This window comes from Dysidea avara, chromosome 1 (assembly GCF_963678975.1).
Source record: "Dysidea avara chromosome 1, odDysAvar1.4, whole genome shotgun sequence".
Classification (NCBI taxonomy): Eukaryota; Metazoa; Porifera; class Demospongiae; order Dictyoceratida; family Dysideidae; genus Dysidea; species Dysidea avara.
The window spans coordinates 64,261,302-64,277,602 of record NC_089272.1 but is presented as its reverse complement, the minus strand read 5'-3'; the positions used below and the strand labels follow the sequence as shown (position 1 = coordinate 64,277,602).

The 16,301-nt window shown below is 38.9% G+C and overlaps 1 protein-coding gene and 1 long non-coding RNA gene across 3 annotated transcripts; one reads left to right on the top strand and one right to left on the bottom strand.

The window, feature by feature from the left end:
- The first annotated feature begins 1,320 nt into the window (after nucleotides 1–1,320).
- On the top strand, nucleotides 1,321–2,335 carry LOC136241015 (uncharacterized). 2 transcript variants are annotated; one of them, XR_010694088.1, is made up of 4 exons: nucleotides 1,321–1,670; nucleotides 1,720–1,810; nucleotides 1,887–2,012; nucleotides 2,063–2,327. It is a non-coding gene; the product is annotated as an uncharacterized lncRNA (long non-coding RNA). The 2 variants fall into 2 exon arrangements; XR_010694087.1 differs by having other exon boundaries at nucleotides 1,720–2,012; nucleotides 2,063–2,335.
- Nucleotides 2,336–5,798: 3,463 nt separating this feature from the next.
- On the bottom strand, nucleotides 5,799–7,418 carry LOC136241014 (serine/threonine-protein kinase Sgk2-like). The gene has a single exon (XM_066032135.1). It carries the CDS (start codon nucleotides 7,396–7,398, stop codon nucleotides 5,899–5,901), a length of 1,500 nt encoding a protein of 499 aa, XP_065888207.1. The 5' UTR covers nucleotides 7,399–7,418; the 3' UTR covers nucleotides 5,799–5,898.
- Nucleotides 7,419–16,301: the final 8,883 nt, after the last annotated feature.

Below are 16,301 nucleotides of genomic sequence, written 5' to 3'. Positions count from 1 at the left end.
GTAACCTTCAAAAAAGGGCAGCACTGGAAAATAAATCTGAATAACAAACATTGACTTCTGAAATAATAAACAGTAACTTTAAGAAACGATAAACAGTAACTTATCATTTATAACAGTAGACTGAACCTTTCCCACAACTGTATTGAAGGTTTTTCACTGTGAAAAAAGCTCAGAATAATGAGGTCTATAACAGTCTTATTATGTTAGTATTAGAATGAAATAGTACAGCATATATTATTAGATTAGAACTTTTATATTAACAAATATTTACTGTGCATATGTGCAATTAATAAATGTTTTCCCAATGCAATAGTACTATACTTCCTAAACATGAATCATGTAACCCATTCCTCGTGAATGCATGTAATGGTTTATCTGCATTAGAAGGAGGATTAACAATGCTCTTGCAAACACCTCTCATGCATTATTGAGGATAAATGACTGAGAGATATTCATTCATTTACCCTAATGTAATTCAACTTTTCCATCAAAAGCATCCCGATCTCTTAAGCTTGATAAATATCAGGGAATGAGTGTAGTGAGACACCAATGCTAGCAGGAATGACAGGGAGCCTAAAAGCATATCCTGATGGTCCATAAGTATCCCTTAGGACAGCTGGTGTAGGGTATAATCAGCCTTCATCAGTCACAGGGAAGTGAGGGCATGTCTGGAAGCAATTGGTTTTGCTTTTCATCATTTGACTTGCTGGACACTTTGTGGGAACAGTCACATAATAGGTGCCATAACCAGCAACAGATTTTTAATGAGAAAAATATTCACTGATAAACATCTCTAACACGTAACACCACTTACATTATTATTATTACTGAGCAGTCGGCCCTGCTGGTGTGCTCAGGTTGTACCCAATCATGTAATATACAATAAAAATGATTGTAATTTAGTTCTAAAAGTGTCAGCATCTTCAACTTCAATGAGGTCTGTCAGCAGCAAATTCCAATCATTTATTGTTTTTTGAAAAGTAACTATTTAAGTAATATGGGTAGGACGTAATGTAGTGGATGGTATAGTCTTGTTGATAGTGTTGTTGGTAAGTAGTATGGTGGAATTGTAAGTAATAATTGGTGGTAGAATACCTTGTGCAATGTTTGCAATCTAGATAGTTTGCAACGGGTTTGGAGAGTTGGCCATGATAGCTGATCTAACATTGAAGTAACTGAACTGAATCTGCCATAATCATTCAGGACCCACCGAGCAGCTCTTTGTTGTACTTTCTCTAGATCCATAATTTCTCCAGCATGGTGAGGGTCCCAGACATCAGATGCATATTCTAGTTGTGGTCTGACCATTGTTAAATTCTTTGACTTGTTTTGAGCATTTGCTTAAGTTACGTTTCAGAAAATTAAGCGTTCTAGATGCTTTGGTGACTGTATTAGAATATGTTGTGACCAAGACAGTGATTTATGGAGTATGACTCCCAAGTAAGTATGTTGATCTGATATATTCAGGGTGTGATCGTTAAGTATGTAGTCATGGGTAAGTGGTGATGATCTTGTGCAACATATAAAAGTACATTTACTAACATTGAACTTGAGTTGCCAGGTATCTGCCCATTCAGACAGCCTATTCAAGTCTTCTTGAAGCCTGTCAGTGTCCTCTACACTATTAATAACTCTGTAAAGCAGACAGTCATCAGCAAATAAACAAAGCGGTGAGTTGATGCCTGTGGCAATGTCATTTATATATAAAAGAAATATTAGTGGTCCAAGTACTGTACCTTGTGGTACTCCAGACAGAACTGGTACTGGACTTGAGGATTCACTATCTAGCACAGCAGACTGGGAGCGATGGGTAAGCCAGGTTTGGATCCAATTGTAAGTAACTAAGTATTGCCATTAATTCCATGATATCTTAATTTGGTTAGTAGCTATTGGTGTGGCACAGTATCAAAAGCTTTGGAGAAATCTAGTAGGATGATGTCTATTTGTTTTTGATGATCTAAAGCAAAGGATATGTCTTCAGTCAGAGTGATAAGTTGGGTTACACATGAATGGTTAGTTCTAAAGCCATGTTGGTTTTCAATTAATGTTATTCTGATTTTAGGTGGTTCATAATGGAATGATAGATAATGTGTTCCATGACCTTAGCACAAATGATATGGGATGATAGTTAGTAACATCACTGCGTCTACCCTTTTCATATACAGGACATGTATTCACTTTTAGCCAGTCATTTGGTAGCAAACTTGTTGTCAAAGATCAATTGAAAATTACATGCAATATAGGTGTTATTTCATCCACAGTGTTTTAATATATAGGGTGACATTCTGTCAGGTCCACTAGCCTTGTGTTCATCAAGCGTTGTAAGTAATGGTGTATTCCAGATTGGATATCAGGCATGTTAGGTACATCAGTGTGGCTATCTATAGTTGGTATTGTTGACAGGTTTTCTTCCGTGAAGACTGATTTAAAGTGACTATTCAAAGCATTAGCTTTGCCTTTTGCACTATGAATTGGTTGATCATCTATAAATAATGTAGGAATATCATGTGTGTCTTGAAGTTTAGCTCTAATGTATTTCCATACACTGTAGTAACATATTCTACATGCAGGTAAGAGTTGCAATCAAGTGACAGATTTCTAAACAGGAAAAAATATTCACTGGCAACCATCTCTAACAAGTAACATCACTTACATACACCATCAGTATTCATGTCAGAACTGGAGGCGTTTGGCTTCACTTTTTATCGTTTGACTTGTGCTTCTTCATATGATGAATACTTTCTGCCATTAGGTCCTTTTTAGTCACGTAACAGGTGTACTGAAATCTAAATATTCACACTGGTAACAAGTAACACTACTTACATATAGTAACATTCCTGTACAGTACACCAACTAGTTATTTAGACACCCAAGTAACTCGTATTATAAGAAACTCCTAATCTGAGCACCATTTTCTACTTAATTCACGAGCTGGATTGGTAGCACACAGAGCTAGTAAAATGGGCATTAATTAGACGCATCCTTCTCTACTAGTGATAGTAGACTCGAGTCGTCTATTTACCTCAGGAAATGCAGAACAGTGCATTTTCAACAGTCCTTTCCGAGGTTCTTTCCTCCCCTGTTTCCTTGACGATCCTCGTGGTGATCGAGGGGTGATTCACGTGATTTCCTTGTGCCTGTGCGATTATAGATACAGTATGGTAATGCAGTGTGCGTAATAATTTTTCAGACATGTCCTGTCGTACTGTCAGGGCATTGCAAAACTTGAGTGGACATTAAGCAATTTGACTGGACATTTTAACTTCTATTGTTTCTCCTTTCCTATGTTTCTACCACTTGTATGTTTGTATCAAACACTGGGGCCACCAATGTACTGTACAGCTGATTACTTGTCAACCACTCACTGATACTGATAGTACAGCATTTTAAAGGTAGCTACTGGCCACATGAAAGGGCTTCTATGCAATAAATTGGGCCTTTGTAGGAAAGGAACCATAAGGACTTCAGTCAGGGCTTGCCTTGGAATGATATAGCTATGTGGTCAAACTTTGCTTATGCTGGCAGCTGCCATGGCTTAGAATATATAATGGCTCTATCCCTAATATAAATAGATGCACTGATGTCTGGTTCATTCTAGCTTAAAAACTGGTTGTATAGGTGATCATGGATACCACAAGTAAAAGCTACTAACTGTAATCAGGTTATAAATACATTTTACTACTGCAGTACAGGTGACTGAGACAAGTAGGCTGGCACAACATAGTAAACTGTTAACCTCAGAGTACATCTTGGGCATACCCTTGTGGTCAGTACAAACCAAAAGCAAATAACTTAATTACATGTCAATACCATCATGTCTGGCCTCCCTCCTAGCCCAATGCTAACACTATAAACTTTGAAAGGACATTATTTCCGGACAAATTCAATGATGACCTGACACCTAGTGTAATTGACCGGAAATTGTCCGGTGTCCGGACGTTATTTCGCACACTGTAATGTATACCGGTACTAGTACAAGACAGTGGATAGTTATAAAAACCGGAATCGAAACGGGAAACGAAACGAAACGAAACGAAACGAAATCAGCCTACAGTCTAGTGGAGGACAATCACTATATTATGCACAGTTACACTATAATATATGCACGCACTACCTGTTTATGTATCAAGCAAGACTCCAGGTGGAAGATTTCTCTGCACGGAGCTTATCGATTAGAGATATTAAACGCCTGCTCCTATCCGAGGGTCTGGGGACTCTACAATAGAAAAGTTCTGTGCTTGGGTAGGTGTGCGTTGATTGTTCCTTGACCACTTTCATAAGAGGAGTGAATAGCAATAACTACTTGATCATTACAAACCGTTTACGGTAATTATTGGCTGCATGAAGCCATGCCTTCAAGAGAGGGATGAAGCCATCTGTGGCTATTATGGCACACCTCTTATGTAAGTGACAATCAACGCTCACCTACCCAAGCACAGAATTTTTATATTGTTGAGTCCCCAGACCCTCGGATAGGAGCAGGCGTTTAATATCTCTAATCGATAAGCGCCGTGCAGAGAAACCTTCCACCTGGAGTCTTGCTTGATACATAAACAGGTAGTGCGTGCATATATTATAGTGTAACTGTGCATAATATAGTGATTGTCGGATAGTTATAAAAACCGGAATCGAAACGGGAAACGAAACGAAACGAAACGAAACGAAATCAGCCTACAGTCTAGTGGAGGACAATCACTATATTATGCACAGTTACACTATAATATATGCACGCACTACCTGTTTATGTATCAAGCAAGACTCCAGGTGGAAGATTTCTCTGCACGGAGCTTATCGATTAGAGATATTAAACGCCTGCTCCTATCCGAGGGTCTGGGGACTCTACAATAGAAAAGTTCTGTGCTTGGGTAGGTGTGCGTTGATTGTTCCTTGACCACTTTCATAAGAGGAGTGAATAGCAATAACTACTTGATCATTACAAACCGTTTACGGTAATTATTGGCTGCATGAAGCCATGCCTTCAAGAGAGGGATGAAGCCATCTGTGGCTATTATGGCACACCTCTTATGTAAGTGACAATCAACGCTCACCTACCCAAGCACAGAATTTTTATATTGTTGAGTCCCCAGACCCTCGGATAGGAGCAGGCGTTTAATATCTCTAATCGATAAGCGCCGTGCAGAGAAACCTTCCACCTGGAGTCTTGCTTGATACATAAACAGGTAGTGCGTGCATATATTATAGTGTAACTGTGCATAATATAGTGATTGTCCTCCATTAGACTGTAGGCTGATTTCGTTTCGTTTCGTTTCGTTTCGTTTCCCGTTTCGATTCCGGTTTTTATAACTATCCCAAGACAGTTGTCAGTTACGATTCCTTTCGCTGGTGATATCACGTGAAAAACAGCCAGTCAGATACTTCGTAAAAATCTGGCTGCCATATCTTTTCACGTGAGAATTTTTGTACGACTGACAACCGACATGCAAAACACTGTATCCCTGATCCCTGGCACACAAAATAACAACGTCCAGCGCTTATAGTTATGGATTAGAGATAATCGATAAGCGCCGTGCGGAGAGAAGTCTCGTGCCCAGCCGGGCTGTAGGGTCGCGCGAGTCCAGTCTAGTCTGGCGCCGCCCACCCCTTCGCAAACAATCATGGCATCCAAAGTAAAGTAACCATGTTGTCTAATTGAATTTCTTTTCGGTCTGCCAGACACAGCCTACAAACGTATGATATCCATACATAGCCTCCAAGTAACTGTACCAGATAATGCCTACTGAAAGAAAATAAACCAACCTACTCCTAAAACCTGACTTTACCTTCAGTAATCATATACATTTACAGTTGATTAAAAACATGGTTCAAAAAGCACACGATGACATTATATACATTATACAAAATTAGATGTAATTCATAAATACACAACACACAAATTTGTCAAGAATGTAGGTCCAGGTCCTCCTTAGAGTAGGTGAAGCCTTCAAACACATTGTCCGAGATACTGACAACAATCTTACCGCTACCCTGTGCAACGGTGGGTGGAGTATTCTGAACTGTCTCCTTAACAAATTCAGGGTCAAAGTTCTTTAGGTCTAGGTCACCACTAACATTCGGGTTGAAGGGTGGCTCCAGTTTTCTCTGCTCAAGGAGTTCCCACTGTATCAAACGGAAAAACTCATGACGCTTCACTGCCTTACTTCCCTCCAAGCCTGCACCAAGTCGACGATGCTTGTCCTTCTGTAGAAGTCCTTCTAAAAAGTTCCTGCCAGCAACACTAATTGTGGGCTTCATTTTGAGTGGTTTGTGTAGAATGTTATCATACATCTCATGAACGTCACGACTATAAAAAGGTGGAAGGCCATACATCAGTTCAAATAACACAATACCAAGGCACCACCAGTCTACAGCTTGACCATACTCTTGTTTACGGAGCACCTCGGGAGCTAGATACTCAGGTGTACCACAAAAAGTGGTTGTTGTTTCGTTAGGTTTAACATTTTCTTTGCACAGGCCAAAATCAGTTAATACAACATGGCCTTGGGCATCTAATAGAATATTCTCTGGCTTCAGGTCTCGGTATATGATGTTGAGTGAGTGTAGATAGCAGAGTGCTGACGTGATCTCAGCAGCATAAAATCTTGATCTCACCTCATCAAAGACACGTTCACGCTGCAAGTGAAAGAACAGTTCTCCACCATTGACATAGTCTAACACAAAGTACAACTTGGTGCCACTCTGAAATGAGTAATGAAGTCCCACAAGAAAGGGGTGAGTCACATTCTTCAGTAACACATTACGCTCTGCCATGATGTGTTTGACTTCATTACGTTTTAAAATGGCTGATTTCTGCAGTACCTTCACAGCATAATGTTTACCAGACTGTCTGTAACGAGCCAAGTACACTTTACCAAAGCTCCCCTTACCAATAACCTTCAACAAGTCAAAATCCTCTATCGTAGCAGTAGCTTTCTCAGTGTCTCCTAGGTCAAATCGTTCACCAGTAACTGGAGTGTGGCCATGTTCATCAATTGTCTCCTGGTCGTAGAGGGGAAGGGCGCGATGAGGGTCACTAAGTGCGAAGAATTCTTTCGCGGGATGGAATTCCAAGATGTTCGGTAGGGTGAGTGTGTTTCTAATAAATTCGTCCAGTGCTTCTTTCCGAGCTTTGATAAAATCTGGGTCGAAATTGTTTTTAAGTAGTCTCTTACCAGGAAGCTTTGGTATTTTCTCGTCATAATGTTTCTTTAGCGACTCATAGAATTGCACAAAGTCATTGTATCGATGAAACACAAACCAAGATTTCTGCTGCGTTCGAATCACCACCTTGTAAACGGTGTATCTTTTAGACTCCATCCATGTCTCGCTGTCAGATACAGAAACTGTCGGGCTTTTTGTTTCCTTGATGTCGCCATTTTTGTCAGAGTCTGCGGCAGCCATTTTCAAACTGAACTACTGCGCATGCGTGGGTCACAGTAACGGATTGAGATACTCTAATAGAACAGTCAAGTGTAACAGAATCACGCATTAATGAATTGGCTAGCATGCACGTATCTTATCTTCTGTTGATGTTATCATTCAGCCTCGGGTAGCTTATCCCATGCATGATCTCAGTTGTTGATAAGTGGACTTACTTTTTACAAACAATACCCAGCACTGATTTCTGACTTTCTTCAACCCCTTGAATTAGAAAGTGCTGTTACTGGAAGATATGTCAGTGACATATATAGAGATATGTTTGCCCTTCCCGCATGGATGGGTGGGCTCAAGTTGTGAAATCCCAGTTAAAGTTTTGATTTTGACTTAGTGTCCTCTTCAAGTTACCTCATCCCAGTCTAGTCCAGGAGATCAGATCATTGAACACTACTGAGAAGACTCGCTTTAGTGGTTAGTGCCCAGCGTCAAGCTAAGGCTAATGTTATGTGTTTAAGACTTCAGCAGCTTCTAACCAATCAGAACTTAGTAATGCCAGCCAATTTGCATACACCGTATTGCTTTGTCTAGTGAGAAAGGTGGTTATCTGTACTTCCAATTGAAGAACATGGTTTTGCACTCCATAAAGGTGCTTTTAGGGATGAATTGTGTTTGCAATAGGGATGGTTTCCCAGGGCTCACCTGCCAAGTGTGTGTGTTGTGTGTGTGTGTGTGTGTGTGTGTGTTGTGTGTGTGTGTGTGTGTGTGTGTGTGTGTGTGTGTGTGTGTATGTGTGTAGTGTGTGTGTGAGTGTGTGTGTAGTGTGTGTGTGTGTGTGTGTGTGTGTGTGTGTGGTCATGGCTTCACTGTAGGTCATGTAATAAATTGTGCATTCCCTAACAGTTACACTACATTCATAATAAACTGGACTTAACCCTGAAGTTTATCATATGATGTGGCGATTGAGCCAGTGTTGCAACCAGTCTTTTCATTATGCCATAGCCAATGTGGAGGATGAGGCACATCTGGATGGTAGTGTGCAAGGATTCTGGGGAACTAACTGTCATCATAGGGCTTTCTATATTGATATAAGAATCTTCAATCTGACTGCTCCAATAGCAGTTACTTCTCTGTATAGAAGGTTTGAGTGTGACAAACAGCAAATGCAGGGCTGTAGCCAGACTTTTATCCGGGTAGGTTCTTTTTGAAGAATAGTGGACCTTTTTATATGGCATGATTCAGATTATATTATTTGTATGCGCATCCAGCTGAAACTAGGGGGTCTGGGGGCATGCCCCCCAGGAATTTTTTTGAAAAAAGGTTGAATTTAGTGGCATTTCAGTCAATAAAAATAGCAACTTTTTTAGGTAAGCTCAAGACCAGCTGTATGGATGACATCTGGAAAAATATCTCTACTGCTACTGTAATTATACCATCTGCAGCTGCACATGCATGTGTCTAAATATAATATGTCACAGTGAATAAGAATGAGAAAGATTGAGCACTCTGTCATGATCAACAGGGGCAGTGGAGCAGAACAAAGAGTGTCTTAAACAATGAAATTTTCACAATGCATGGAGTTGAAGCATGGATGCTATTCGTGGTCTCTGCATGGAGGGGCTTGTCCACCAAAATTTTCATTATTTTAATGAAAGCTTATGTTTAGACAATCCCAATGTTTTTGTAAATAAATTAAGTAGTTACATACAGCTTTTAAAAAATAAGTGACTGTTCTATTAGAGTGGTTGACTGCTCTATAGTAGAGTATCTCGATCTTGCATTGCATTTAATACAAGCACTGAATGAGCTACTCAGAGCACTTGTGGTATTTAGTAAATTGTAGCTAATGGACTTTTGCTACTGAAATTTTGGACTTGTGTACTAAAATTGTGAACCTTGTTGGTAAAATTGTGGACCTTTTTCCAAGAGGGTGGTTCTTCAGAATCCCCCGAACCCCCCTTGGCTGTGGGCCTGAAATGTATGAAACAGTGTACAAGAGATGTTGAGATGGGCTCCTTTATCTCATTGGTATTCTCTATACTTATGGGGGAATGGGTGGTCAGTGTGGCCACAACTGCTTACAAGCGGTTGGCATCTCTGCTTGCTGCACAGCTGGAAAGACCAGAGTTACAGTAGGGTGTTGTCTTGGGTTACCAATTTTTCTTTACTCAGGTCAGCTGTGGCCCATTTCGATGGAGCAATGTCTCATCGTGGCAACCCAGCAACTATTGGTGCACTTGACCTTGCAATTTCTGAGGGTCAAGTGCTTCCATTCCGTTGATCCCTTTATGATTTCATTGCATGTTATTTTGTCCAGCACTTTACCATCTAGTGCTGGGGGTGCTGGCATCCCAGGAAAAAAATTGTTTTACAGATGATTAGCTATATTATTGATGTTTTAACACACCATGCATAGCTACCTGTAAACCAGAAATTTGCATTGGGTCTTTTGTTCTCATAGTATGTTCAGGTTTTAGACAGCACATATGCATTCATCAATAAGAGTATAAGAGTGCCCTTATTCAGAAAGTAAACCCTCCCTGATTGCTACCATTGTTGTGTGTCATAGTGTACATATGACAACTATACTGCAAAGGTTTGCTGTTTACTAACTACACACAAATCTCTTATTGTAAATAATCATTTTTGCCTTTATATATATATATATCATGCATGCATAGTTGAAGCATATAACTGCATGTGTGTTAATAATTCCCATACAGAAACATGTACAGCTGTACTGTACAAAAGTGTACATCCACAAAAGTACATAACTGCACCTGCAGTTTCAGCCTTTCAATATACTGCACACAATATAGTGCACTACAGAAATTGCATGACATTGCTTCTGAAATATCAGGGGTGCAGTGAAATCTGTGCTGGAATATTATGGAATATTATGGAAACTTTGAATAATTATAGTATCCTGATTGTCAAAGGTGTCCTGATTGTCAAAGGTGTCAATTATACTGACATTGTATAGTAGCTAGCAAAACCATCAATCTTTATTATGTCAGCGGAAAGGAGCAGCTTTCCAAGACTTTTAATTATTTTAATATTTCATCAATGAAGATGAACATTCTACACACTACAGCTGCATACATGCATCTCATATTATTACATTAGGATGGTTATCCACACATGTACTTCATAGAAGTGAGATCAAAATACTCTAATACAGCAGTCAAGAAATACTGCCATACTCTAATAAAAACAGTCAACATTTTGAAAGCATAATTTTGTGGGCATACATATAGGGCTATACATGCAAACTTAATTTTTGAGCATTTCTCAAAAGCATACAGTATGCTATTATCACAGCATAATTGGCTGAAGCCTATAATATACATCAGTATGAACTAAAGGATATTTTAGGACCTTAATTAAGTGTCTAAATTATGTAGCTTTCCTCAAGTGTCCACATTAACAGGTTCCAGCATAATATTGACACCTTGGGACCAACCAATAGTGTAAAGATGTCCTGATTATCTAGGTCAGCTTATGTACCACTAAGGGATAATTGGGTCCATACAGTGTAGTATGGACACTTTGCTAAAGTGCCTCCCAGTGTATACATAGTACATGGATCACACGATGCATACATTGTTGGGTGTGTACTCCATATGTACATGTACAGTGAATTAGATCTCAGATATCTAGAATACTGTTCAACCAAAATTAATTTGATGTCAAAATCCATTACTGACATATGGTTGAAACTTCAACAGCAATTGACGATGAAGATGGTGATAAGTACTCTATAGCTACTAAGTATATCTATCTATCTACCTCAGTACATATGTTTTGTGAACATCAAATAAATAGTATATACACATTATACAGGGTTCTTCTTGGGTTTAAAAAGCAAATAGCAGGCTTCTTAGTGCATGATAGTGAAAACTTACCTCATTATATTTTTTGAAGGATCAATGCATTTTATGTGTGCTATTTTTGAAATGCTAAAAAAACATGCATGGACTTGGTTTAATAGTTTGTCTCTGTAACAGTGAAGACAAAAGTATAGTTGTTTAATAGTGTTGTAAGAACAAACCTGTTCTATAATGTGCAAGGGTTTTAATCCTGAGTTGAGAAAGTTTTTCATACTACAAACCCATTTGTGTAAATGCGCCACCTCAGAAATAGAATGTGCCTTGTCTTTTGAGAAATGGCCATCAGTCTGCTAGGATGCCACATACTGGGCCAGTTGTGCATAGTGTACGATATAGGTACATATCATGTAGCTATATGTCAATAATAGTGATGCAATGTACATACTGTATTATATAGCTATTAATAATGTGTTAGCAGTTAGGTAGCTATAATGTAGTTAGGTAGTAGTTAGGTAGCTAGTTAGCAGACATTACAGAAATGATGATATCATCACTGGTAAGTTTTATGTTTGTCTGAGTGTGTTGGTGAGTTTGTCCCTTACACTATGTACACGGACTACACATTATTAAGATGAAACGATCTTACCATAGCCACCTAAACTAGGGGAAGGGTGCTTAGTGTCCATTAGATACATGCAGCATCATTCAATAAGATACCAGTGGACCATCAGTGTTGCTCCTGCAGCACCGTAAAGCTTTAATAAATAAATTAATCAATAACCTCAATAGTTATATTGTGCTGATTCTTAGAATTCTCCAGCTATTTGACTAGCTGCCTGGCTGGATGTGAAACTCCTTCATGTCAGTATATGGATGCAGAGACATGCTAGACTCTCCTCCTGGTTAAATAGTTAACTGCTTGTTTTGTTTGTTTTCATTTTTTCAAGTGCTGCTTGAATTCAACTATGCATGTATGGAGTAGCTATAATAGCTATATAAGTATTTATGGTTAGGAGTACCATAGGCGGCGGAAAGGGGGGGGCTAGGGGGCTAAAGCCCCCCCTAGGTCTGCTGAGGGGGGGCTTAGCCCCCCCTCAGAATGATATCACACCGAAATTATCTTTCTTGGAGTGGGGCTGAAAACCGTGATAAAGATCGAGATACTCTAATAGAGCAGTCACTCTAATAAAGTAGTCAGTGTGTAGCGAGCTATGTAAGGATTTTTATGTAGTTTATCAGCTAGAAATGGTAGCTGGTGAGGTGGAAAGCTCTTGTGAGTTGGCTGTGACTTTTTTTTTTTTTTTTTTTTTTTGGTCTCACTTTACCAAACTATAGAAATAAGTCTGGGTCAGCTCAACGGAGCCCCCCCTCATATCAACTACTTCCTCCGCCGCTGAGGAGTACTCTAATAAAACATACAGTGATTTCCCTATGTAAAGCGCACTACCTTTGGAATGCAAAGACAATACAATGTCCCTGGTTACTATGTTGACTCTTCCAGCAGAAGTATTAGTTTACATATTATCATTTTTGACAGCACGTGACAAGGTGAAGTTTCGATGGGGTTACGAAGTGTAAGCGAAACACTGTCACTGTGGAGGGAATTTGTGTGGCCTTATTACCATACTGGTGATGAAGGCTGTGTACATAACGTGTTGAAGATGTGTGGACAGCATGTGAAACGACTAAGCTTTCCCCATCACGTGACATAATAAATACGTACATGGTACGTACCATGCGCGTATGTCTATACCGTACGCGTATGGTACGGAAAAAAAATTTTTTTTTTCGTACCGTACGCGTACGGTACAAAATACGCATATGGTCACTATAGAACAAAAACATCAAGATCACAGCCTTACTGGTTAATTAGCAAGTAACACTTGTGATGTGGGAAGACTGTAATACCTAGAACTGCCCTATAGTATATGGTTGCATAAAGGAAGTGTGAATGCAATTGGCTGTATAAATAGCATTTTATAGATGTGCATAGCTACAGTCAGCAACATGTGAAAAGTCTCCCTTCTGATAACCTCTTGCTCTACCAATTTTCCCACAAATTCCCTTATCGTAAGTAAGGTCTGAAAGTTTCTGATGTACATTATATCAAATTATTATAAACAATAATGAAATAATTGATACACCTAACATCTAACAAAGGTTACAAGTGTGGATGTGTGTGGTTACAAGATGACTAGAATCACTCCAGTAAGTATAAAAATAAAGTTAGTAATTCAACAACTGTTAGTTTTACTGAATGTAGAGCTCCAGTTGATCAATCAAAGGAGATCCATGAACAAAGTATTGCCGTGAACATAACCTTGTTTCTATATCATTTGTAGTTGTTCCTGACAATTCACGATAAAACCATGGTTGGGTAGGGGTATCACAACAATTACTAGTGATGCAACCAGATCTGTCCCACAGTGGGTCATTGAAGTAATAGGCAGAGGAATTGTGAACATCAGCAGCTCCTGATTCACAGTAATAGTTAGTACCCACAAAAGGAGGAGGGGACAATCCTCCACTAGCACATGGACAGTTATAAGGATAAGTATAATTATCATATCTTCCAATGGTATAACTCCAAATGTGTTGACGAGGACTACCATAGGTGATCAGTAGACCATCACCATAGTAGCCATCAATTGTTGTTTGACCATCATTGTGATAAGAATAGAAACCAAGTGGTACTCCCTTCTGATATCCTCTTGCTCTACCACACACCCTCTGGTAACTTGTTCCATTAGTGGAGAAGTTGGCAGAAGAACAAGTACGATCGTCATCACTGACCACACGACAGAAACTAACACCGGAGTAAGTGTCTTCATGCTATCCATTAGGACAGTTACCTCCTGCACTAATATTGATATGGGCAATTCTTCTCCATCCTCCTCCCACACCAGCACATGTGGGGATCAAGTCTCCAGTAGTGGTTGTAATTTCTGTCATGTTACAATATGTCCATTGATTGTCATTAATACGGTAGTAACCTGACTTGTCACCAGTTTCAGGATTATTGTTGTAGATGTCCTCACAAGATGATCCAGTATAAGTCATCGCACAATATACCTTGGTGGGACCATCAGTGATCCAGAAATATCCTGGTATATCACGGCTTTCAGGGTTCTTATTGTAAATGTCCTCACAAGACTGTCCAGGGTAGAAAGGTGATTTAAAACGATACTTGTTGCACTGGTCAGTAGCCATCACCAGTTCCTTAGTGAGGATCACAATAACAAAGTAGCATACAACCAACATTTTCAATAGTATAGCAAACTAACTGAACTAGTGAGCATTACTCTTTTATACAGTACAATTTATAATAGTGTAAATGATAAACATTGCTCTTGTGTGAGAGGTGCTTGGTGAGGTATGTAGAAGATGCAGTCATAACATGTAGGAGTTGATAATTGCTATATACTGATAAGGAAATTTAGAGCATCTACTGGATGTTTCATTTTGTCCCTCACCCTCCACCCTCCTGTCCACTCACTGAATTGACTTTGCCCCTTTTGAAAACACTGTCTCATCTCCTCTTATGGTAATAATATAAAACTTGTTACTATTAAATGTTAGAAGGTACAGATATCATAATATAACACAACCTTATATGGATGAATTCTAAACAATATTCATAAGGTAACTCCTGGGTATACAGAAGTCTTACATATTGCAGGTAAATATAATCACACTTCATGGTATCTTAGTTGGCTACAGTGATGAGAGTCCAGTTACCAATGATGAAGAACTAGTACTGTAAGATTATTAATTTTTGTTGCATGTAATGTGTGGCTATGTGAATTAGATTCTCCACTATAAAAGCCTTCTCTTACCATTGCTATCTGAAATGTATTTTTTTCAAAGCTTTAATTCATTCCATATAATGACTGTTAGTATACATGTAAGCTTGCATTGTATCTTGTATGAAGTTACCATTGGGTTGTTAATTTATTTGGTGTTCATATCAAACAATACAGTAACACTGTTTAGTAGAGTCCTCCCCAAACTGAATGATACCTGCCAAAGTGCCATGATTAAATACCATCATAGAAATTTAATTTGCAATGAAAATTACCTTTATGGAATATTTGTATTACATCTAACATTAAAAAGCATTTGCAGACAACTAGAAATAGAATTTAATTTTAAAAAGAATGTCTAACTAATTGACCAACCTGACCAAAATTGACAGCAGTCACAAGACTAGAGGCTAAACAAAGCCATTTCATGCCACAATAATAAACTCACAGGTGGAAAGTGTTGTACATATATAGGAGTTTGCAATCAAACAAAACAGAATCTGAGGATCTGTCAACATGACAAAAATGTTGCTGGTACACAATTATTACATTATATTCCTGATTTAGAAGATCCCCCTACTGGTTTTCTTCCTGGTTTTAAAAGGCTTCCCTACCATATTTCTGGTTTGAAAAGTAGTAGGACTCACAAGGCAACATCACCACATGAACAAGAATGTGTCTGGTAGCTTTTCTCCTGGTTTTAGAAGCTTTCCCTATCCAACTACTTGTACATGTACAGTAATTCTTTTGGGAAAGTATACATTAATAAAGTAGGACCCACAGGGCAAAATTACTCATATGAGAAAGAACTCACTCATGTGACTGGTGGACTAGCTCATACTGCATCAAAGAAAAAATGGTGCCGGACAGGCGTAACAACACCCTTACTAGAAAGTATTGTTGCTATTTCACTTCGTTTTCAGCTTAGTCCCACCTGTTACATGTAATAATAGTTGTAACACGGGCATGAGGGCTTTGCCTGATATGTATACCCGACTGCCCGAGGGCAGAGGGCATACATATCAGGCAAAGCTTGATTAATGCCCCGTGTTACAGCTAATATGTAACACTTATTAGGCTGATAGCCAGTGTTGGGAGTAACGCGTTACTTATGTAACGCGTTACGTAATACTATTACTTTTGTGGTAACAAAGTAATATATCGAAATACGCTATGAAAACAGGTAATATAACGCAAGATACTTTACTTACAAACGTAACGCGTTACCTAAGTAATATAATTACTGTAACGAGTCTAATATGATGTAATATTATTACTAAAAGTAACGAAGTTACTA

Excerpts from the sequence above, each read along its gene's own strand:
- LOC136241014 (XM_066032135.1), bottom strand. The coding sequence starts at position 7,398 with ATGGCTGCCGCAGACTCTGACAAAAATGGCGACATCAAGGAAACAAAA.